The 23,900-nt window shown below is 43.4% G+C and overlaps 1 protein-coding gene across 8 annotated transcripts; it reads right to left on the bottom strand.

Annotated features, from left to right (window-relative positions):
- Positions 1 to 843: 843 nt before the first annotated feature.
- tcf3b (transcription factor 3b) lies at positions 844 to 20,745 on the bottom strand. Of its 8 annotated transcripts, XM_085927782.1 has the most exons (22): positions 20,730 to 20,745; positions 20,147 to 20,573; positions 16,841 to 16,994; positions 15,677 to 15,749; positions 11,505 to 11,578; positions 10,858 to 10,930; positions 10,446 to 10,486; positions 9,916 to 10,048; positions 9,615 to 9,661; positions 6,714 to 6,813; positions 6,542 to 6,642; positions 6,357 to 6,450; positions 6,212 to 6,273; positions 5,991 to 6,066; positions 5,764 to 5,825; positions 5,461 to 5,658; positions 4,709 to 4,832; positions 4,484 to 4,631; positions 4,173 to 4,226; positions 3,585 to 3,823; positions 3,354 to 3,505; positions 844 to 3,115 (listed from the first exon to the last, which is right to left on the bottom strand). In XM_085927782.1, the coding sequence occupies exons 3-21, from the start codon at positions 16,970 to 16,972 to the stop codon at positions 3,360 to 3,362; spliced, it is 1,977 nt and encodes a 658-aa protein (XP_085783908.1). In that variant the 5' UTR covers positions 16,973 to 16,994; positions 20,147 to 20,573; positions 20,730 to 20,745; the 3' UTR covers positions 844 to 3,115; positions 3,354 to 3,359. The 8 variants fall into 8 exon arrangements, with proteins under 8 accessions (XP_085783908.1, XP_085783914.1, XP_085783912.1 ...); XM_085927788.1 differs by lacking the exon at positions 20,730 to 20,745 and having other exon boundaries at positions 4,709 to 4,817; positions 6,212 to 6,270; positions 16,898 to 16,994; positions 20,147 to 20,719; XM_085927786.1 differs by lacking the exon at positions 20,730 to 20,745 and having other exon boundaries at positions 4,709 to 4,817; positions 16,898 to 16,994; positions 20,147 to 20,719.
- Between the last annotated feature and the right edge of the window lie 3,155 nt (positions 20,746 to 23,900).

Here is a 23,900-nt window from a genome sequence, read left to right on the forward strand (position 1 = left end):
GCTTTGGCCATGATTGATCGTTGAACGATTCGTTTGAACGAATCTTCTAATTCTAAAGATTCAGTTCACTTAAAAGAACTGGAATGCACATCATTCGTGTTTACACTGATTTGGAAGGACCCAGGACTGCCCCATTTAAATGCCTGTTTAAAATTGCTTGGCTTGGGGTCGTTTCAGGTCGTCTGGTCTTTAACACTTAATTCCTCATGTACAAATATCCTGTAATACGTTGGCTCCAAGGAAATATGACTGTAAACTAGTTTTAACAAAAACAAATGTCAAAACTACAAAAGTCCCTTTCTTAAAATGTTTTGCTTTATTTCCCTTTCAATGTTCACAATTTCCCCCCAAAACAGACATAGGAAGAAAGGTATAATCTGATATTAAAATTGAAACATTTATTGCTACATTACTGTTATATACAGGACAGTTCTCAACTATATTTATATATATTTCAAGAGAGGCACTCTGAGGGTTTGTGGGGCCTGCTGGAGTGTCATGTCCTCCCTCCACACGTCATTTATGAATGTGTCTTTTAATAATGCTCAAGAAAATAAATGAAATGAGTAACACCTTATTTAAAAACAAAACAAAAATCATAGTTCACCTCCCATACCACAAAGAGGTTTAAACAGCATTGATTATGGAAAGTCAGCACAAAGGTACAGAAAATGCAGAAAGCTTCTCCATATCTACTTAAAAGAAAAAAACTCCTTATGTTGAAAAGCATGTTAATGTGTGTCACACGCCAAAAGTTGATGTGTGGTCAAATACTTGGACCCATGAAACAGCAGTTTGGATGAAGTAGAATCCAGTTAGAAAACAAAAATCAATAAAACAAGATGTACGTAACATTTACTTTATTTTGTTTCAACTAGATACAGTGAAAGAAAAAAAAAAAACATAACTTTAAACTTCTTCCTGAAAAATTGAAAAAAGCATTTAGGAGAAGGGAGGGTGGGGGAATGAACAAGTACCTCTTTTAATCTCCATGATAAATGAAATGATATGGTTGACAAACGTAAATGAAAAATACAAGTTCAGGCACTGATAAGGTATCACTCTCCCTTTATGACATCGTTAAGTCTTGAGGATGAAAAGGCCACACTGTTAATTTGTATAGGTCTTCTTTTTCTTCATCTTGTACAAAAAACAAAACACAAAACAAAAAAAACCTAACAAAACACTCTACCCCGCCATCTGTGATTACATATGGTAGGACACTTTGACAACATGACATGGGAATAACATCACAATAACACTGATTTGTTCTCCTTGTTAGCCATCATCTCACGCCAAAATGGCTGACATCTGCCTCCGTGACATGTTTTTCAGTGGGCGGGAGAAGGGTGAAATGAAAAACAAAATCCACTGACAAATGAAGGCGATCCACATTAAGTATGGTGGCTACATTCAAAGAACCAGTTGCATATTTACTGTTCACCCACACCGACTCCACGTTTATCCTCAGTGCCCCCCCACATAAAGGTAAAGAAAATTCATCCGAGTAGCCTTCTTCAACTCAAACGTGAATTAAAAACTAACAGCCTTTCCTCTGCCGCCCTGTTTCAATTTGTGTCCAACATCCCCTTGTAAATTCATCTACAATACACTCTAAACTTCAAACTAATATTGCCATTTACGTAAAAAAATCTACAATGTATAGGCTAACAAAAAATATATATTTTTATATATATTTAAATTTTTGAAAAAAAATGAAACGCATCAAGAGTAACGTACGGAGTGAATGTAAGCGTCACACTTCTCTCTAGGGGGTCGGAGGAGGAGGGCGAGGGGTGCTTATTCAGTGGGAATGCTCGTTTCCGGAAAAGAAAGCCTCAGTGACGCCAAAAAGGTAGTCTTTCCTCCATAGAAAAAAAAAAAAAAAAAAAAACACGACGTTTTTCTGTTTTTCTTCCAGAGTAGCAATTTGGGGATGGGGGGCAAATGAACCAGTCCTCGAGCTCGCTGGCATTGTCGGTGAGCCATTTCAAAGACGCGCCCTCCTCTCCGTGAGCACCTAAAATGGCTTCTTTTGTCTTTCCCACCCAACTGGACACTTTACACAACTGTGCTTTGTCTTGTTTGTGTGCGCTTTAGTGGCAAAGCAGTAGAGACACCTGAAGTCATGACAACAGCTTTAACAGTTCAATTTGTTGTCCCAAAAAAAAAAAAAAGGAGAAATGAAAAGAGGAAGAACTGTTAAGTGGTGACAATTCATATGCTTCCCAGAATCAAGAGTCCTTAATTCCAGGGTGTCCAGATGCTCTCTAGGATTCGAGCGGTTCTCCCTCAAGAACGCTGCAAGTGAATAGTCCAGAAATGGCCACCTTGGATTTCATGGCCTCCTCAAACAATTGCTGATTTAAAAAAAAAAAAAAAAAAAAAAGGTCACTGAATTTAGGCAATTCAAATATGGGCTTGGTTACATAACATATGTAAGACTGTACCATCACACTGGGAATGACATACATTAAAAAATAATTGCTCATACACATAAGCAATCCCTCACAATAAATGTTCCTCACATGTAAAGCAATTTGCTTAAATGTCAAATAGAAAACATGGTGTAACATTGAGGCACAAATCCATGATTCAATTTGTGTTTCTTCTTCCTTTTTCCCGTTCACCAGAGCAACTCTCGGCAGTGTGTCAAAAGTCCCAAATTGTGGCAGGACAAAAACAAAACAAACAAAAAAAACGGTTCTGGCGTTATATCGTATTGAGGAAATCAAAAAGTCATAGTTTTTTGTACAGATATATATATATATATATATATATATATATATATATATATATATATATATATATATATATATATATATATGAAATATTATTTATAAAAAAAAAAAAAAGTTCTTCACATTTGAGCTTGTAGTCATGGTTGGGAGTGCGACAAACAGGCTGTGTCCATTTTGGCAGTTTGCATGTGTGTGTATGTGTGTGTATGTGTGCGTGTGTGTATGTGTGCGTGTGCGCATCTTGAAACTTGAACGGACAATACACAGACGTGTCCACATACGCGCACACACACACACACACCCACTGAGAGTTAACAGGTGGAAGAAATCTGTTAAGGCCACATCCTCTGAGAGCCAAGGAAACACTACCACATCTGCAAAAGAAACAAAAGACAGCACTATGTTTTAAACAAGCAAAGCTAAAGACAGCAAAGCTTCCAAAGTCACCCAAAAAATTCAACCAGACCAAAACTTCACCCGAGTAAGCATTCAATGGTGTTTTACGCAATCCTCTTCCCACGCAAATTTCTCTTTCCGCTTGTTTTTCAATTAATGTTAGCAAGCGTAGCAAATCGTGTTGCACATTAAATCAACATTTAATTGAAGGCTGACCTGGTGTTACATGTGACCAACTGGATTGTGGCCATCTCCTCCAATACTTGGGTGGCCTCCTGAGAGCTGCATGGGCGCATCACCCACCACCCCGGACACCTTTTCCTCCTCACGGCGCTTTAAACATGCAGCCTTGGGGTTAAGGTTGCGCTCTGAACCAACGAGAGCAAAGAAGTGCATTGGTGACAGATTCAAAGAAATCAAACATTTACAGCTGCCATGGAAACTGACCTCTGACTTGTTGTTCTAAATTGAGTATGACGTTGACGGCTTGATGCAGGATGAGAAGTTTGGTCTGAGGTTTGTCGTGGCTGAGATGCAGCTGGCACATCCTGCCGAGCTCCTTGAAGGCCTCGTTGATGTCCCGTACTCGCAGGCGCTCCCGGGCATTGTTGGCCACTCGCCGTTCCCGCTCGCGCTCCATCTTCACCTCGGGCGGGAGGTCCTCGTCGTCTTCTTCGTTGTCCTGACTGGAAGGAGACGGAGAAGGTGAATGCGCTGAACATTGAAACTAACTAAAACAGGCCACATTATGCACCTATATCTGGAAGCAGCAAAACAGCATCGGACACGCTGTCATTTACAAATCAATTCCACGGTTTCAGAAAACACAGTTTATTATTTCTAATCCAATGAGAATAAAATGGCTCGGGGACCAAATGAATTCATCACATCTTCTAAACGTCAACACGGGCGATTGATCACGTTTAAGCAGCTTCAGACACTCAGATGGCAGCTGCACGACAGCGTGCTTTGGCATGGACGCGAAAGAGGAGCCCACAAAGCACAAGAAAGGGATTTTCTACTTGAGAAACTTACTCATCTTTCGGGTCTGAAAGGCTAGAGAGCATCTGGAGGGTCAACGCCTCCTTTCTGAAAATTGTGACATAAAGGGAGGGGGGGGGATGTCAACAGCATTAAACAGCTAACATTGCCAACAGGGGCGACACAGGATTTGATTTAAATGCGACTTATGACGACGCCCTTTATGAGAGACCGATAGCAGGAACTTTTTGATTGTGGGGGACAAAAAAATAAGAACTTTTAGATTGTGGGGGACAAAAAAAAAAGAAAATCTCCATTTTATAACAAGCTTTAAGAAACGGTACGATTGACAAGGAACCACCTACCTTGTTCGACTGCGTGCTGCTTTGGACTCCTTCTTTTCGTCGTCTGATTTGTCCGCGGAGGACGAGTTTTCATCGTCCTCCTTATCCTCTCTTTTGATGTCCGAGCTGCTGGAGGAGTGCGTGGAGCGCGCGAGCCCACCAGGAAGACCTGGACAAAGCGCACGTGTGTGTGATGTGACGCGTTTGCACTCGGGCGGCATTATTTTAAACTCGGGTCCGACTTACCGCTGAAGCCTTCTGGCTGGCCAACTGACGGCGTGGACCCGGACGCGTGATGACCGTGCAGAAGTGTGCTGCTGGGTGGAAGGCCAGTGGGCTCCTCATGTTTCCCTCCCTGTTTGACAGACAGCTGGATGGATGAGTGGCTATCATTAATTGTGTGAGGAGGACAAAATGGTGATGTCAATACATCTGAAGCTACTTTTCCCATTGTACAGTACAGAAAATCTTGTCCTATTCCTGGCAGCGTCGGCGGCATAAACCCAATTTGTACACTCGTCGAAATGCGCCATAGTCTCATCGCCATTATATTACGCAGACGCAGTAGCAAAGTCATCATTACAGTCAATATAGAAGTTTAGAAAATAAAAATAACAACAACTAAATGATCTAGGACAGTCTAAGTTCCATTTGCCTGCAGTTTAACAACTGTCCACCAGGTGGCATAAAGTATTTGTTGTACAAGAACCACATCAAGAGTTTCATTATTCTTTGACCTCCTTTGAAACAGAATACAAGGAAGACTCCAATTAAGAGGATAAAAATTGAAAAATATGCTGCAGTTGCTTCTGGAAAAGCAAACCCTATAATGACAAAGTCGATTTTTCTTCAGCGGCTGCCCCATCTTAATAAATACTATCTTGTCTTTGAAGAAATGATTTTTACAATAAATCAATAGTTTATATATGTGATAAACCATGATGGAATTTCCTTGATGTATGTGAGGATGCAAAGGGAAATGCTAGTAGTTGTCTCACCATCGCAGGATGTCTGTTGCTGAGAGCGAGGCTGGCATTTGGGAAAGCTGGAGAGAGGGATCCAAGTCCCCCGTTGTGTACTGCCGACAGAAGGCTGTGTATGTCGGGGTGGGCACCATCTAAGCCGGGCCCTTGGCCTACAGCGTGGTTCCGGAGCACATGGATAGCCTCCTCCAAACGGTCCTCCATTTTACTTTGCTACAAAAATACAGGCAGATAGTGAGTCCAGAGTTGATTGTTTATTTATTTATATAAACTAGGTACACTAATATTTAATATTATCTTTTAAATTTTTTAGCATACCAGTGCATGTGGTTGCCCTTCAAAGTTGGGTGTGGTGGGTCTTTGCCACTGGGACTGAGTTCCTGCGTAGAAAAACATTAGGATGATGATACGTGGTCATTCTTAATGTTACACCAGAGGGCGCTGCTGAGGCATATCTGTTATAAACAATATTTAGGGTTGCCCAGATTTTTAAAGATCTTCCAACATGATTGCTTTATGAACATGTTGGAGAGTTGACAGTTTACCTGCAATAGCCTGAGGAGACCCTGGAGTAGACGGAGCTGAGGGGAAGTTATTACTATTGTGGTCTGACGGATAAATCTGAAATCAAATAATTTGGAGGGAAAAAAAAAAAAGGACAACTACTTAATACAGAATTTTCAGAGCCATTACTTTAAGTCAGTGAATTTAAAGTGGAGCTTGCCAAGTATTTTCTACATGCATATGAGTGAACTACAAAGCTCACCGAGGCGAGAGCCTTTCCGATTTCGTCCCCAGAACTGCCTGCCGTGGTGGCTCGGGTGCCTGCTGCAACAAATACAAGCAAGTCAAGTATTCTGTTTGAAAGCCCCAATAAAATAATTTAATTTATTTAGGAATTAGCTTCTTACCCATGATGGGTTCTCCGTTGATGGCGGGCGTGTGGTTGTAGGTGGTGGGGGCGGCATGGAAGCCATTGACTTCGCTGCCGTGCAGCGGATAATTCTGTGTGCAAAGACGCAGGGAAAGGGTATATTAGGTCCCACAAACAGTGAATATTGTGGCAAATATCTTAGGGAAGTCAAGGTCCACCAACCATCCTGTCTTGCGAGTTCAGTGATGAGAAGGAACCTGCTGGTCCAATGTGAGGTGAGTTGCCCAGCATGGCCGAGTAGCCAGTAGATGACCAAAGGTCTTCTGCAGAAGGTTGGGAAAATTCAGCCTCGTGATGCAAGATCAGCAAAAGTAATATAAAATGAGTTCCCTACCTTGCATGTAGAAAGAGCCCGGGTAGACCGCACCGGGTTTACCGCTCGGATAACCTCCATTGTCTCGAGTGTATTCGTCACCGGATGTGGACGCATACACCTAAACGAGCACAGAGAGAAGTAACGATAAGGCTCGGCTTTTAATATTTTGGGGTGTTAGTTTCAACGTGGCCACAAGATGGCGAGAGGGAGTCCGCGCGCAGGCTCCTCGCCTGGGAGGGAAACACAACGGCCGTGGCACGCTGGGCACGGCTAAGGCTCGGATCCCGGTGCACAGCGAGCGCTTCCTCTTCCTCCCAGGACCCCAATGACATCACACTGGCTGGCCAGCAGCCCTCCCTAGAAACACACGCGCGCGCACACGTAGCGTAGTGTGTGCCACGCCACAAAAAGCCAAAGCAGTGCTTCCACACGCCTGCCATTTTCTGAAACAAGCGCCATAACTTTGTCTCTGTGTTGACTTCTCGAGTGGATCAAAGATGACAACAACGATGAGACACGAATACAGTTTCTGCCTGCTGGGATTTTTTTGCACTAGTTCCACAGACAGGAGGAATCCCCAGTTTGTCAGATTCCTCAGCGACCTCTCAGATTGCCCCCCCCCTTTCCGATTGCATTGCATATGGCAGAATACAGGAAGAGAAGAAGAATGGCTGCTACGCTGCAAAGAATGCTAATCCAGAGAAGGGATGTTTTTTCTGTAATTTGATTTAACAGGGAGAAGTGGAAAGGGAATGGAGAGATGCACTTCTAATTACAGAGCCATCTGCCTGTTCCTGGACCACATCCAACTCCACAGGCAGCTGGGCTGAGGAGAAGGAGCGAGGGGAGGGAAGGAGGGAGGGGAGGGAGAGAGAGCGATGGGGGCTGGGATCCAGTCAGAGACCGACTGCAGTGGGTGGGGTGGAGGTGGGGGGGATTGAGGGGAAAAAAATGAGGACCCTGATGATTTATGAAATGGGTAGATAGATAAGGGGTGTTGAGGGAGGGGGCCGGTAGAAGGTAATCTAAATGACTTAAACAAAGCTTGATATGGCCAGGGGAGTGTGAAGGAAACGGGGGATTTAACATGATCGCTGTTAATTCAGGGGGAAAAAAAAACCCACATGACTGAGACGTCTTCATTTAACAATGGGCTTTTGAGTTGCTCTTTCGTGGAGAACAATGTCATGTGAATCCTGTTGCTCTAGATGGCAACAGAACGACACAATGACTGGCGAGATGCGGCGTAATTATATTGGAGAAGAAAAGAGATTTCTAGGCTAAAATCCTCAACTAATAGGGCTTTAATGCAATTCGGGTTAAGAGAGCACAAAAGGGGTTTCTGCGAGTGGGAGTGGATTCAGATTAAGGTCCAACTCAACTCAAAGTGCTTTATTCTTCCACCACACGGGGCATTGTGGTTAGTTTAATGGCCAACAGGAATGGGGTTCCTTCACCTTTGCTTCTAGGAGGGAAGAGTGCAAATGAAGCATGATTGGTCTTAACAAGAGCATTTCCTTGTCCACGCCAGGCAGGCATGGAGGCAGTGTGGAAGCGCAGGATCATCATTTGCGGTCATTAATCTGGGCTCAGACATTGGGGGCTGAGAGCCCTCGCCTCGCAAGCACCGTGCCGCACAACTGGGTCACTCATAGGGGGGAGGCCCACCCAGGCCATGGTGTGCTGTGGCGTAGGGGCGGGGGGGAGAGATTCACACACAGACATCTCGCGCCGAAAACACGCGGCCGCCGTTCACACCGCAGGAGAATGACTGAGGTTCAGACAGTGAGAACGCCAGCAGGTGGTCACATGAGCTCCGATACAGACGCGGAGGTATGTACGTCGGCAGCCACTTGAAACGGGCAGCATCCACAGGTGGGGGACAGTGTGGTTGAGGCATAAACATGACGCACTCTGCGGTGACATGAAATTGCCATTCATCCATCTGACGCACGCCTTCCTAATCAATGCCGTAGATTGCGCTAAATCCATGTCACAGCGACAATAAGAGACAAAATCCAGAGTGTTTACGCTAGATTTAAACTCATGCCACATTATGCACCCATGGCTATGCAATTTGTGACCTGGCCGACCAGAAAAATCAGCTTCCTCCGCGCTCTGAGAAGGGGGGGGGGAAAAAACATAAGCAAGCAAATTCTCATGTAACAAAAATAAAACATTAGATGCACAACCCAATCAAATGCAATCTAGATCAAAACCTTAATTGGGATGATAAAGATCCATTTTGATGAGCACTGTCAACAATTTCGAATCATACTGATGGCCATTGGTCTTTATTATTATCATCATTATTTTCTGCCCATTCAGAGGCAAGAAAACTGTCAACAAAGAATATTTGCTAGGTTGGGCACAGTGAAACAAACAAGTGATTCGAGACAATCACCAAGTAGCAATGGTGCTGAGCTGAAAATGAACTACAGTAGTTGAAGCGGTGCGGCTAGGCCACGTGCTAATTAGCACACAAGACTAAACTCGACAGCCTATAAAAAGGCGAGTGATGTGGGCAACTGCCGATTCGCTGACTGTATAGTCAAACATGTGAACATGACTTGCATTTCCAAGTATGTGTACTGCGTCACGCACACAAGCGCCATCAGCTGCCTGGACCCAAAGTCGGGCTTTAACAGCCCACCGGAAAAAAAAAAAAAAAAGTGAACGAAACAGTTTTATCATCATGGTAAGAGATGCGAGTGCGAGAATGGCGAATGGATGCAAGCCTCAGAACACACGTAGGAGAAGTTGAGCTTGATAAATGTTGATGTCAGCTCACTGTGGGTCTTTACCCCGTCTGTCACAGAACTGCTCAAGCGGAGAGCAAGGCATGTGTATGTGGAGAGAGAGAATGAGAGAAATGAGAGTGTGTATACAAAAGAGTGAGAGGAAGAAAGAAGGACTCACCGACGAAGGAAGGCCGGGGGGTTTCCGAATCTTCTTTGGCTGAGAGTCTGCACGCAGACAGAGGAAAGAAAGAAAGAAAAATGTAAACGTGAGACAATATGCATGTGTCAACGTCAGCACAGGGGCGCTATCTTGTCGGGTCGGCTACAGTTTGTGTGTGACTGTCAGAGGAAAGACAAAATGTTGCCAGGCATTCAATGTATGCGTGTGTGTTTTAATTAAAAGGGAAGCGAGCACAACGATTCAATTTGGCATCTAAATCACAGAGATTTCGAGGATGTGATCCGTTGCTTTATCTTACCCAAGCCTCCATCAGGCGGCCTCCTCCGCGGATTGTTTGGGTAGGATTGGTAAAACTGGGAGCCTGATTTCAGGCCAGAGGGGGACATGGCATCTGGGCTTGGCATTGCAATTTCACTTGGAAGGAAACCAGGCTGCCAACACAAAGAACATTTAGCATTCGTGATGATGTGAAGTTGTGTGCTCCGATAATGATCTGATATCAGGAGTGGTAAGCCACTCTCTGTAGCATCATTGCAACATTTGAGGACTCTCGGCTAGAAATTGTTTTTTAAAATAAATAACAAATTATTTTATATATTTTTTTTGGGTGCGAAAATCTTAAACTTGATAATCTTAAAAAGTGTTTTTTGCACTGGTGGAAATCTGAGCACTGGGGAAACACTTTTAGTGTGCAGCTCAAAACATGATTGATACAGAATTAAAACCTTTTGCTTGCAGCACATAGTAATGTCCCGTGCCTTGGTCTGCCGCCATGCTACAATCATTCATTTACTGTATAAATAAACAAAAGTGAGTTGTGCAACTTACCTGGTTTGGAAAGGGAGAGTATGAAGGCCGCTCATTTTTACCTGAAAGATCAATTCATGCCCATACATTACAACAAAACATAGGCCAGACGCAAACATTTGTGCACACTAACAAAACTTTTTTTGAAATTTAAGTCCAGAGATGGCCTTCCCCCTTCTTTTTAGTACGCTCAGTTGAATCAAGCTGCCTGCCAGATAAAACCCTGGGGAAGGTTTCCGCTTCACTGCACTGACACTCAACCAATGGACACACACACAGAGACGCACGCACGCGCAATAAAAAAAAAAAAAATCTAGTCTTAAATAAATATTCCTAACATATTATAGTTTATATAAAAAGAGAATGCGTTTTTTAGAAAAATATGTATAGACATAAAAATGGCAAACTCAACTTCACAAACTGTAAATTATACCTGCAATCCCCGAACTTATAAAAGGAGAGGCCAAGCCTTCATGTTCACTGTAGTGGGATCCTTCTGCGTAGCCCTGCAAGATGAAAACATTTAAGCTCAACAGGAATGACAAGCACACTTCCGGGGCCTTCCGCATTGTGTTGGCACACCTACTGGGCTTCACAGTTACCCTCCCCTCTGCTTAACTCACAGGACGAACGCCAAACAAATTTGCATCAGCTTGGGAGATTGGGAGCAACTTTCTTGATTATCGACGCGGGCGAATCAAAGCAATGTCGCGTGTACCTCAGCCTGTGTTTCTTATTTCTACAGAGAGTTGTGCCAAGGTAGTTAACGGCGGATGTGAGGAACGGATTTACCGATGGGCTTCCACAGAGGTTTTAGGCAACTTGATGGCTTGCCAAGGTATGATTTGGAGCCAAGGTTATCAGGTACAAAGTAGAAATGCGGCATGGCTTCAAAATGCACTCGGCTGCCTTGATGCTTGATGTGTGTGTGTGTGTGTGTGTGTGTGTGTGTGTGTGTGTGTGTGTGTGTGTGTGTGTGTGTGTGTGTGTGTGTGTGTGTGTGTGTGTGTGTGTGTGATTGGCAATAGCGGTGATTTACAAAAAAACACGTGATATCACAAAATTCCATTTCGAGCTTACCCGTCCTTGGCTGAAAGAAGGACTGTTCTGTTCCGCCGAACCCCAGGATCCAGAGCTGCTGCGCTCATCTAGTGCTAAAAAAAAAAAAAACAACAACAACACACATTTTGTTTAGAGCAGTAAAATGAACATGCGCCAGAGAACAGCAAACAAAGCCTCAAAATTTGTATTAATGAATGTGTCATTGAGGTTGGAATAACATTAAGGGACTGTGCCATCATGTTGCACTCAGCATTTTAGCTCCTTAAGTGGCCATAATGGGCACACACGAAAACCATGAGAGAATCACTAACGAGCAAATAAGCCGCTGTTGCTTTTAAGATGCCATGTAACGTAAAAAAAAAAAAAAGACAGGAAAGTCTGTTAATGTAGTCATTAGCTTTCATTACAGCCACTGGAAATGAGAAAAATTAAACATTCCCAAATGCAATATAGCAAAATTATACTACTTTAAGTGAGATGGACACAATCCAAAACGAGACACAGTGGCAAAAAAAAAAAAAAAGACACCATGTGCAACACAAAGGAAACACAAAGCCAAAAGGCTGGTGAAGCTGAAAACTCCTCAAAATACCCCCATCATCCTCTTCTCCCCGTCTTGTGCACTAATGCTATCCAGGCTCTCTGGAGACGCAAGGCTTAATTGCATACTGATTTGCATAATTGTGCATATTAATGCAGCTTCCTTATGAATATTCATGTATTCTTTGATTTTTTTTTTGCCTAATTAAAAAAATGTATGTGTGAGAAAGCGGAGGGAGTAGTGAAGGGGTTTGGGGGGGGGTGCTGAGGGGTCTGGGCGAGATCAGCAGCCCGGCTGACGAGCGCGGGAATGAGTGATGAGACTAACAGAGCGGTGCAAGCACCTACACACGCCGCGACAGCCGTGATCTATGGCGCCCGTGCAAGTGGCACGAAGAGGGAGACCTCAGAGGATCAGCCTCAACGGAAAGGCCACAGCACTAATAAAAGCGCCGCCATCAAACGCACAACAGCAGACGACAGGCGGAAAAACACATTCGGGCAACCGAGGGATTCGTGTGTAACGTATTTTCCTTCTTTGTTGTTAAATTAGAAAGGTTGTGGTCAACCACGACGCATCCTGCCGGGGAGGTCGGTTTTCCAAAATAGCACGGCGGAAAGGATGTAAGGCATCGTTTGTAACCAGCCGGCAAAAAAAACTAGAACAACAATGAGAGTCAGAAGGACTCCCGGCAGGGAGTGCCGTAATCGAAGCTAAAGCGGAGCAACATCTCTCGCTCGGATGACAACAGTGATGATCTGCTGGGCCAATGCGCGAGCAGCACAGGTTTACATCACCCGTTTGGTATTAACGCTGCAAGTCGGGAAACCTCGCCAGTTCTAAAAATAGTGCCAAAATATCCAAGACTATTATTATGTTCAATAAAGTGCACTTGCATCACTGTCACTGGAGAGCAACTATATGAACTAGCATCTTGGACATCGTTGAAGCCGATAAAAAAAAAAAAAACAGAGTCCCGGCATCTCGCATGTTGACGAAGCTCTGCCAGGCCAACAAGTTAAGAGCATAAAGTCCTAACAATCGTCGTGTTTTGGATGCCCCAGCGCGCCACCCAGGACGCCTCCGTTTTCTTGGCAAGCAGGAGGTCTGGAGTAGAAAGTGGTGTGGTAGCATGGCTGCGCAGTCTGACAACATTGTTTCACACGTACTGGGCTAATTAACTCCAAGGCAATTAAAAACAAGGTGGAGATCCGCGGTGGTGCCAATGACACTTTGCCTGCCAAGAGAAGAGATCTTTCTATTGTTGTTGACCTTTTGTCATGAATGCTCACACGGTGTCCAAGATTTGTTCTGTATAGGAGCACGCGAACACAGTGCAGCATTTGGATGACCTCATCTTAAAAAAAAAAAAAAAAAAAAACAACACAGAAAAGAGATGGAAATTACATTAAAAATTATTTTAAAAAGAAAACCTAGGCCTTGCTTGTTATTGGGCCAAGTGTGTTTAGTAGCCATAAAGTTTTACACTGTTAGCGGGGTCAGGCTAATGATTACCTCCCCCAAGCACACAAGGCTACGTTCTGATGGCCGTTTGTCGATTGGCACATGGGCCAAGGAGGAACTTGGGTTTTCATGGAGATCGAGATAAAAAAGTATGACTCCAATCGTTTTGCTTTTGAGGTCACAGCCAATGCTTTAGGGCTCGTGAAGAAATTGAGACAAAACTGAGACGCCGTCAACAACACGGCTAGCATGAAAGCCATTGCAAGACCACGTGATGTAAATTGACAAAAGTTGTTGTGATTCAGGGCAAGTGAGCTGGCCACATCCAGCGCATGTGTGTGTGTGTGTGTGTGTGTGTGTGTGTGTGTGTGTGTGTGTGTGTGTGTGTGTGTGTGTGTGTGTGTGTGTGTGTGTGTGTGTGTGTGTGTGTGTGTGTGTGTGTGTGTGTGTGTGAGAAGGGGGTTGGAGACATTGCCAGCAGCTGCAGAGGTGACGGAGAGGACGCCTGCCTTTCTGCGTGCTTGGCCCACTCCCACCACTCCCACCAGCACGTACGTCACACGACCGCCACTCCTCAAACATCCCACATCTTCTTTGCCAGGGCTCTCCCCTCCACACACACACTGGCTCTCGAGGAAGGGGAGAAAGACGCCTAATGCAATTAGCGCCCCCTCGGAGTACTTTTATGTTAATGAATAGAAGTGGTCTGTTGGGCCACCGGCCTGCCTGCCTGCTCCCGTTCCCGCGCTGCGGGGTCACTGAATATACAAGCCGCTTAAGTGACGTCACACGTGAACATTGTTCTTCTAATGGCGACTATCCCAACAACCTGCATTGGACCGGCTGCTGGCTGCAATATGAACATCACTGTGGTTCACATGCGGTAACACACCAGCACCGTGCTAGGAAATCCAAAATAAAAGCCTTCCCAAAAAATACAAAGACATTAAGACAAAACAAAAAATAACCAAGAGATGTAAATATCAATTAGCTACAAATAAAACCACAAGATAATTGATATCTGATGTTGTCGTATCAATACGAGAGATAAATGCAATTTTGTTCCATCCCTAATAGCATGTTAGCATTCTATTAGTTGCTACAGCACGTGGCGTCTATGTAGCCAGACTCCCAATACTTCCTGGTGAGGAATTTGCATGGCTAAGCATTTTAACAGCATTGTGCCCCGGATCTCCAAAGGTGACAGCTTGCAGTGTGTCGCATTAAAATGGGTGTCATTGAACGAGAGCCACACTTTGGGACGCGAGAATGAGGAAAGAGGGGGGTGGGGGGTGGGTGAAGGAATTAACTTCTCAGTGCTTAGTAATTGCTCGCTGTAATCGAAACAAACAGAATCGTGCCTTCCACGGGCTGATCCCTCTATTCAACAAGCTCCCTCTTCCACTTGGGCCACTCCACTGCATGCTGGGCCAGTTTAAGAGTTGGCGAAATGAGGGTGAGGCGCATTGTCCCTGAGTCGCGCCATTTCCTGCAGATCAGTGGGGATAAGAGCCTTGCGCCGGCCGGGTTGGGGGAGGACTGTTTTACACTTCAGGGTGGCGGTGCTGATGGGGAGTGGGGGGCGTTTCAAGTCTATAAGCCCAGTTTTTTTTTTTTTTTTTTTTTGCCTTTGTTCCTGCGTGGCCAAGTTCTCACTCTGGGGAACACCATGGAGTGTGACTGGATTTCACACAGCAGGTTGGCAGGGTGACAGAAGAAACCAAAGTAACATGACTAAGTAATAACATTCGGCGAGAAAGAAAAACTCGCTGGAAGTCTTCAAGCACGTCCAGGGGTTAAGCGGCGGCTCATTTGCACTTTCAAAATGGAAAATAATACAGACTATTCAAAATAATGGCACAGATGTTTGAGCATAACTCATATTTACACAGGTTAACACTTTCCTGGGTAAAAAATGTAAATAACAGGTGCTTGCTCACGTTCAGTACATTTGAAGGTCAGTGAGCTGTGATGTTCCACAGAGTCATCCTCACTAAATAGTATTCCAAATATTTTCACATCAAGAAGATAAAGAACCAAAAATGTCAGAGCGCAAGAGTTGCTCTTCAACGCTGAATTGAGTTCCTCATCGTCTGATGATAGCTAAACAACTTATAGCGCACATTTTCATATGAAGAAAGGTGGAAAAACGGCACGAGAGCAAAGTGTGTGCTCGGAAACTTACCTGAGCCGCTGAACTGGCTGCTGGCGAGGGTCATTGTTCTGTTCTTGCCGTTCGCTACGGGAGGCGCGAACATCTGCGGGGACGACAAAAGAGGAACGATAGCGTTGGTATCAAAAGCAAAGGAGGGCACACTTCACACATCCTATTTCCACTAATAAACATCAGTGTGCGCTTGTCACTCACTCTGCGAATTTTTTTTTTTTTACACTTCATGGCATACCAGATAAATGGATGAAAAAAAAAAAATTGCCGCAAGCTTGCAGCAAAAACTTTTTAATGCCAGTTCCAGTTTTTTGGGGGCGATGTTACCGAAGCTTCTTTTTGGCTCGAATTACCGACTGTACGTGGCATCTTGTCCCGTCCCCCCCCCCCCTCAAAGTAGGACGTGTAAATGAGAGCGCAAGCTGGCGTGACGACAAAACAGGTCCACGCAAAACATTTTGATTCCATTAGGTCTTGTAAGACGCGTTAAACACGCGCTTTCTTCCGTGTCCAAACCTTGGGAGGATGTCTGCCGCGAGGAACAAACCAGGAAGAAACTTGTTTGTACAACCCTCGACAGTTTCTCACCCAATTATCAGTGTCATATTCAGTAGACGGAACATCTGCTGTGACAAATTGGCAGGCGATCAATCTGGACATTTTGATGGTGGACTCCACCGTTTAATGAGACACTCCCTTCAGGGAGTGTGGCTTTTTTTTTTTTAAGAAGTGGACCGCAGCGCTCCATCATGTGAAATACTCTAGCTGCAGACAAAAGGCTTTCCCCAGGGCAACAAAAAATGACATAATGCCGCTATTAAAATGGCGATTAGCGGAATAAAAATGAGATTCATTTGTGGCCACAATTACAGCAATAGCTTGAATGTAACAAAAAAAACAAAAACAAAAAATATATATAGTGCGTGCCATTGATCCTGCCAACTGTACTTGTTTTCTTTTTAAGTCGTCACAGGCTCAAATTTAAACCAAACTCTAAACAATAAAAAAAGATACATTACATCTCAGAACTTCATACCACTAAAATACGTCTTTTCCATACAGAACAATATCACAATTCCTCCTCGACAAACGGCGACAAATTCATTTCCTGCAATTATGCAGATAGCGATTTAAGATCGACAAGTGGGGAAACCCGAAAATTCTATCGCCGACATCTCCCACCTGCACAGCCCTCTCTTCTCGATGCCACCCATCCCGACTGCACTCTGGCTGTCTTACCGCGCTGAAATCCAGGAGGTCGCTGAGTTCCTTGTCAGTTCCCACTGCAGCCATTCTTTGCTGCTGCTCGGTCATAACCTTGCGTCTCTAACAAACCCTATGAGAGAGATTTGCAAATACAGGACTTTAATAAATGATAATAAGGTCACTCGCAATCACAAGGACAAGGGTGACACAACCGAGCATAATGTGACTAGTAAACTAAAAATAATAAGAAACTAAAAGAATAATGATGGTAAAAACGCAATGCACGATGAATAAAGTTGATTTTCCATCCTATATATGTGACTTCCGAAACAGCCATATGACATCAGTACACTTTACTGCCATTTTCTATGACACTAACAACAGCTTTATTGCCAACATACGGCATTCGTAATTCAAAATACAATACAACATCCCAGAGCAACAATATGAATTAATTGTGAAATGTTTGAGGTATATTATAACTGTAGAAAAATTCGAGGATCAGGCACTTGGATGTGTTTGGAACTTTTTTTTTTTTTACAAAGAAATGCAATCCAAGTATAACAATTTTGAAACTTTCCTTTGCTCTAGTATCACGCAGGTAGAAATAATTGCAGCAGAAAGTCCCGTAGCTGGGACATTTTGCAAAGCAACGCAACGTTTATAAAGGAAACAATTAAATTTGAGAACTTGGGGAAAAAAAACGAAGGTTGCGGATCACTGGAGACCCTTGCAAAAGTGCAAATATGTTGGTTTTGTATGCCTTGTTAAAAATCACATTTAAAATGGAAGGCAAACAGAAAAACTACAAACTCATTTAAAAAAAAAAAAAAAAAAAAAACTCACAATGACTAGGGGGGTACACTTATAAAGGCGGTGGGACACGCATGTCTGTCCTGGCTGCTCAGTACAACAACTGCCTCGTTGGTGACGTCACCTGGCGCATCCAACCACCACCAAACTAATCTGTCCAGGTCACTCAAGACAGTACGGCTAACTCAGCAAGACCACAAAAACTACAAAAGAACACAAGACCCCCCCCCCCCCCCCTTCCACAACCAACCTTAATATATAGAGGTGACAATTTGAGCCAAGAACTTCAATGTGTCTCACTGCAATGCAAAAGTTTTTCTCTAATGGAAAAGTTTCATTCAGCATTTCAGTTTACACCGTAGCTCTCAAATATTTTTAGAACCGTGTATTTAACCGGTGATTTCATTAATTAATGGAGTAATTGAATCATAAGTCATTAAATGTGACTGAGTGTTTCAAGGCGGGATCTGGCCTGGTGCGCAAATGCAAGCAGAGTTGGCAGGTTTGTTTTTTTAAATCCAATTATTAGTTATTTGATTCATCATTGTGGCACTAAGTGTCATGTTAATGTAAAAACTCGTGCTGCCGTAAAAATGATGAAAATTAAGCGGCTTCATGTCAAGACTTTCCCTCCTTTTTTTAAAACCACAACTCTGGCAACCAGCACAGCCTTACGTCCATCACAGCCACATGAAAGGCAGCGTATACATTTACAATTACAGACATAATTAGGACCATTGTTAGCCCAAGGAAATAAGGGTGAAAGGCAGAGCTAATGACTAGATGCAAACACGTCATTACCAAATTAGCATATGTCAACGCCGAAGAGAAAATTGTCAAACTACACAGCGAGCGGCGATGCTAGATTTTTCTTGCTCCGGTGCCGGGCCGTGATTGAGCGACGCTTGGAGGGGGGAAAAAAAAAACGGAAGAAGGGGTGGGAGGTCATATGAAGTCACTTGGACACCAACAGGTGGTGTCCTTTCACAGCTTGTTTTGTAATAAGACAATAGCATGTACTAAAAGGTATTAAAAAAACAATAACAAAAAGATGGCAGCGTAAATTCCGGCATGTCGAAATCCATTTAGGGGATACGGGCGATGGGAATTAACGAACAAACAAACGCGCTCCGCTGCTGTCATAGCCCACCATCAAACTTGTTGAAGTGTGGCGAACTCAGGCTGGCAAAACTTTAACCTTGAGACATGGAAAGGAAGTAACCACATACACATGCACTGATCCAGCGTCTATAAGCCAGGAGCATGCCTCTCGTCGCCTGTCCCAACTTTTTGGTCGTCTCAAATGTTACCCAAGCACTGTGCGACATACACTCAGGCACATGGACGATAGGGGCAAGAGGGGGCTTTAACAAAATGGCATCTTGGCCTACTCGTGGATCAATATTGCAAGCAAACAGATTAAGAAAAGAGGGTGGGGGTGTCAGTCCCCACACACAGGGCAAAGAAGCCACAAAGAAGCCATCAACACAAACCTGTGGCACGTGGGCCAAAATCGGCCTATTGAAACAAATCGAACTTTGGAGAAACTGTTCTACAAATCTTGCATGAGGAAAATATATACAAGTTACTTAAAACTTCTTAGCTCCCCTGCATGTAGATGTGATTGGTGGCGTACACTGCTATCATAACTTGTTGCTGCACAAAACAAAACAATTACAGGTAGCAGCACAGCAAAAGTTATTACACCAGTGGACAGAGTGTGTCAATAATGTTCAATAAAGTCCACTTTGGATTTATTTCAACAAGCATCCAGAGGGAAGGATAAAGGCTACATCCAAAATTAATCCAGTCAACATTTTCTTTTTTCAGAAGGGGTAGGGGGCAAATAAATGAAAGACGGAGGCCACCTTTGGAGAATGGCTACCAAACTTTACACTTCCTTCGCTCAGATTAGGGTTCAAGTCGCATTATGGTGGTGGTGTGGGGGCTGTTGGGAGACGGTGGGGGTGGGAGCGAGAGGAATTTCCTGCCAAATGTGCAATAAAATTAAAAGTCTCGCTGGTGGCCACTCGCTCCCATAGAGGAATGTTTAACGGCGACCAAAAGAGAGCTTATGGAAAGTTTGTCTTGCAAACAGGGGGGAAACACAGATAGTAGGCCTCAAAATGTAAAGTTAAGCTAAATAGCCTCGTCGAGCTTATACATTGTGTTTTCCGAAATGCTAACTAGCATAGACGCACGGCGGAAAAAAGCAACAAAACAAGGATATTTAGACGTCTTTTGGATTCATATTAGCGGTCGAGGCAGGGGAGTAGCACGAAGCTAGCTCGTCAAAGCAGACAAAAAATGTTACGAGCGAACCTTTAAAATCGCCTTCCCGAAAAAGTTTTCGGGAAAAAAACACAAGGCGTCCTGCGCGGGTGTCAATGGGGGGGAAAGCCGTCGAATTCGTGCAACTTTTGGAGGTGAAAGGTGACGAGAAAGAAGGTGTTTGGTTGTTATTTTTACCTCTCCTCCGCGGGTATCGGCTATCCAAGAGCGGCGAAGAAAAAGCGAACAGCGGCGAGGGGGGAAAACATAAAAGTTGAGGAGAATTTCGAGCTCAGCGCACCAGACGCATTGGAGCGCCGTGGAACGTCTTTCTGCCCCCTCTTTGTCCCGGAAAGCTTGCTCTTCAAGTGTCCGCCTCCACGTGTGTGCTCCAGTGTATCGAGTCTGTGTGCAAACAAATCTATTCTACTCGCTTAATCTGGCGTCTTCCTCCCTTTTTCCCTGTTACAACTGAGGAGATGATTTCATTCTTCTCGTAGACATCTTCACCTCCTCCGTCCACATTGTCAGACGCAACAACGTATCCTTCCGCGCGCGGAGTGAGGCCCTCAACGCCAGCGGTGTCCGATTTCAAACGCCTTTTGGACACGGCTACAATTCCTCCCTGTTGAATCACGATTGTAAGCGTTAAGGGTGCACAAAAGCGATTAATGTTTCGAAATGAGTGTATATGTCCTGTCTTCTTTGGCTGCGGTCATCAAAACGCGAGAGTATTACGCGCACTAGCTCGCGCAGCGGAAGGCTATAGCAAGAAAGTTACCTGCGATTACACAGCAGCAGCTTCGACGAGATGGCACGATAAATGCTAAGGCGCTCCGCCAATGGGAGGGCGCATATATTTGATTGACATTATGCTCGGCCATTCGGCTGTTAAAAACATGGCGTTGCGCCCGCCTTTTTTCTTGACGCTCACTTTCCCTGCGTGTGCGTGTGCTCAGGGAGGCTGGCCGAAGGGGGCTCCAACATGCCCGCTGACATCATTTTAATTTTTTGTTTAGTGTGCTCACTTGCCTCTTTTTTTTTTTTAAATAACCATACTTAATGTATGGTTATTTTTTATGCCTTGCAGTAACCTTGTGTTTTAACCTACTATTATAAGAAATGAGTCTACAGTCATGCATCCATAATAAAGGAAAATATAATCGATTTATTAGATGTGTTTGTATTTTTATTGAGTTAAAAAATATATTCAGAATAGAGTGGATCGCTGCTTTTGCAGGGGATAGGGACCGGGTTAATACGTGGATAGGGTCAATCAACCTATTTGAAATACTTGGGAAATTTTGCTTACCCCAGAAATTATTATAAACTTCAATAAGCGTTTTTCACAAAAAGGGTTACACTGGTCAAACATTTTTACCCCAAAATATGATTAAAAATTCAATCATACTTTTCTCAATATTTTTTTGGGGCGCTGACTCTGCCCACACCAAGTCAAATCATGTTTTCTGAATTAGATTTTTTTATTTTATTTTATTGAGCGTCAAAACTACTTCCACGAACCCATTTGTCGCTGACCGTATGTTATTGTGGATTTTAAACGGGATCGCCCGTTTTCTTGTCCGAAAACCATAAAACCAACACGTTCCTGCTTACTGGATGCTTCCGAGCTGAGCCGCCAAGAGGATCCCAGGCAAGATTTTGGAACATTTAACAATCCAAAAATCAACGAAGAGGCCATCCTCTCCTCCCCCACCCGAAAGAGCTTTTTGAAATTCTGCCTCTCTTTCTTTGACAACGACCTAAAAGCTTTACCTACACGTGGAGACACCCTAATGCTATTCACTGTGAATGAAAAGCCACAATAACCCACTTTTATTGAAAGTTATTGGTGTTAGACAGCTGTTGCTTGCAGCCTGAGGGCAAAAAAAAAAAAAAAAAAGAAGAAAAAAAAAAGCTAGAGGAGGGAAGTTCAGACAGCGCCTCTTTTGTTTTCCGTTTATAAACACAACAGCATGGTGGTCACAAAGAGTGTACATATTTTTCAGACCACCTCCGAGGCTTGGTGTGAGAATGCAACAGTGGGTATACATGACCTGACTAAGGTGCAAAATGATCTTAACCGCCTCTATTAGTGTGTGCAGTCATACTTATCCTACAAAATCCTAAAATAAATGAATAATAATAATAATATACCCCAAAAAGTAAGTTTTATAATAATAATAATAATAACAAAATCCTACTTTATAAACAGCTTTTTGACGTATAATCCCCAAATTATTTTTTATCAAAATAAAATGTTCTAATATTCAAAATGTTCAATTAACATCCCTAAATAGTCACATATTTACAAAAAAGCGGGGGCCTGGGGCGCGATTAGCTGACTAATCAATTGAATAATCGCTAGAATAATTGATTCTAAGAAGTTTTGCTACTGACAAAATGTACTGATCATCCAACAATTTCTGATTATTGTAAGTATTGCCTCAAAACTTGCCAGTCTTCTACAGTTTATCTACATTTGTATTAATCCCTACTTTTTTTATTGAGTAAATTAAGATGTGTGTTGTGAGAATACAATGATGAATATGACCCAACATATGCAAATTGTGCTTAACTGCCTCACATTGTTGTCTGTTTGCACAGCGAAGAGGATGAGAGAGAGAGGGGGGGGGATTTGCTGTCAATAGGACATATAGGTAAATAATCCATTGGCTGTCCCCTGGGTGAAGGCATAGCACATTAATTAGCCCCGTGGACAGACTTAGGAATGTAATGGGGTTACTGCAAGGAACAAGTGCACATATGGGTCATAAATACCTTCACAAACACACCACACGCACACAAAGAAGAAGACAGGCGCTCACATGCATCAGAAAATAATCCAGGCTACCACAAAAAAAAAAGAAAGGGCATCTGTACTTTATCTAACACCTCTTTTTGGAAGATCTTCATCAACAAGATTAACCATCAAAACACGACATCTGCTGAGGGGAAAGATGGATTTTTTTTTTTTCCCGGTGGGGAATTGCTGCCATTCTCACTTTTTCCAGCGGACGTTGCCTGGTTCCTTTGAGTAAGAATAGCGGCCGTTGTCAGTATTAGCAATGAGGCTTGTAAGCCCTCCAAGTAGTTTGTAGTAACAGCTGGGTCTGACATGGAGAGCATACACAAGGGCAGCCAGGATGAGGAACATGGAGGAGGAAGGGAGGGGGCAAAAAAAAATGAAGAATTTTACACACACACGCATGCAAAACAAAGATGCTGCTCATCTTCAATGGACACATGGGGCGAAGACTATGAAAGCAAAGTGACATATGAATTCAAGAGAATGAATGAGTTTCTTGAATGTAGCCATGATCAGATATGGTAATAATTGGGAGCTTCAAACAGTGATGACTAAGCCATCGTGCCTTTTTTTAAAATTTTATTTAGAATGTTCAAAATGATGAAACACTGATGCTGTGTTCTGCCCACAAGAGACAAAAAGGAAAATAATTGCAAAAGAAAAATAATTGCAAAATCTTGCAAAAACATTGCTTCCGATTGGAGTTCATTTTGGCCTATTTCCCCCCAAATTCTTCTTCTTAAAAAGACAATTTTTGTCAGGTAGCGCAACTAAAGTGGGCCTGAGCGAGCGCCCGGTGACCTCCTCTATAAGCAGATTAAAAAAAACAAAAACCGCGTTGTTTCATCTTCCACAGGCTAACCTGCCACATGACAACGTCAAAAAGCTTTGCAGTGTTCTTAGACGAGACAAAGCAAAGGAAAAAGTCATTTAATCCCCAAGCATAATGGCGGCGCAGTGGCCGATTAAAAGCTCAATAGGGAGCAACTCTGTGATCCTGCGTCGTGCTTTTCTATATATGTAATTAACAACAGATGCGCTAAGCAAATTAGCATACGTTTGGCAGGCTAGTCATATATTTGTGCATATTGATGAAATATTTATGGATGTAAAATATTTTCAATTAGGGCCACATCAGAAGTA

This window comes from Syngnathus leptorhynchus, chromosome 13, assembly GCF_054491065.1.
Source record: "Syngnathus leptorhynchus isolate UIUO chromosome 13, UIUO_Slep, whole genome shotgun sequence".
NCBI lineage: Eukaryota > Metazoa > Chordata > Actinopteri > Syngnathiformes > Syngnathidae > Syngnathus > Syngnathus leptorhynchus.

Bases quoted from the DNA above. Each gene is read 5' to 3' on its own strand.
- tcf3b (XM_085927782.1), bottom strand. From the start codon at position 16,972: ATGACCGAGCAGCAGCAAAGAATGGCTGCAGTGGGAACTGACAAGGAA. The intron at 6,067-6,211 runs GTGAGCTTTGTA...ATTTGATTTCAG, and splicing joins TCGGAAAGGCTCTCGCCTCG to ATTTATCCGTCAGACCACAA. The intron at 4,227-4,483 runs GTAGGTGGTTCC...CACAATTTTCAG, and splicing joins GCAGCACGCAGTCGAACAAG to AAAGGAGGCGTTGACCCTCC.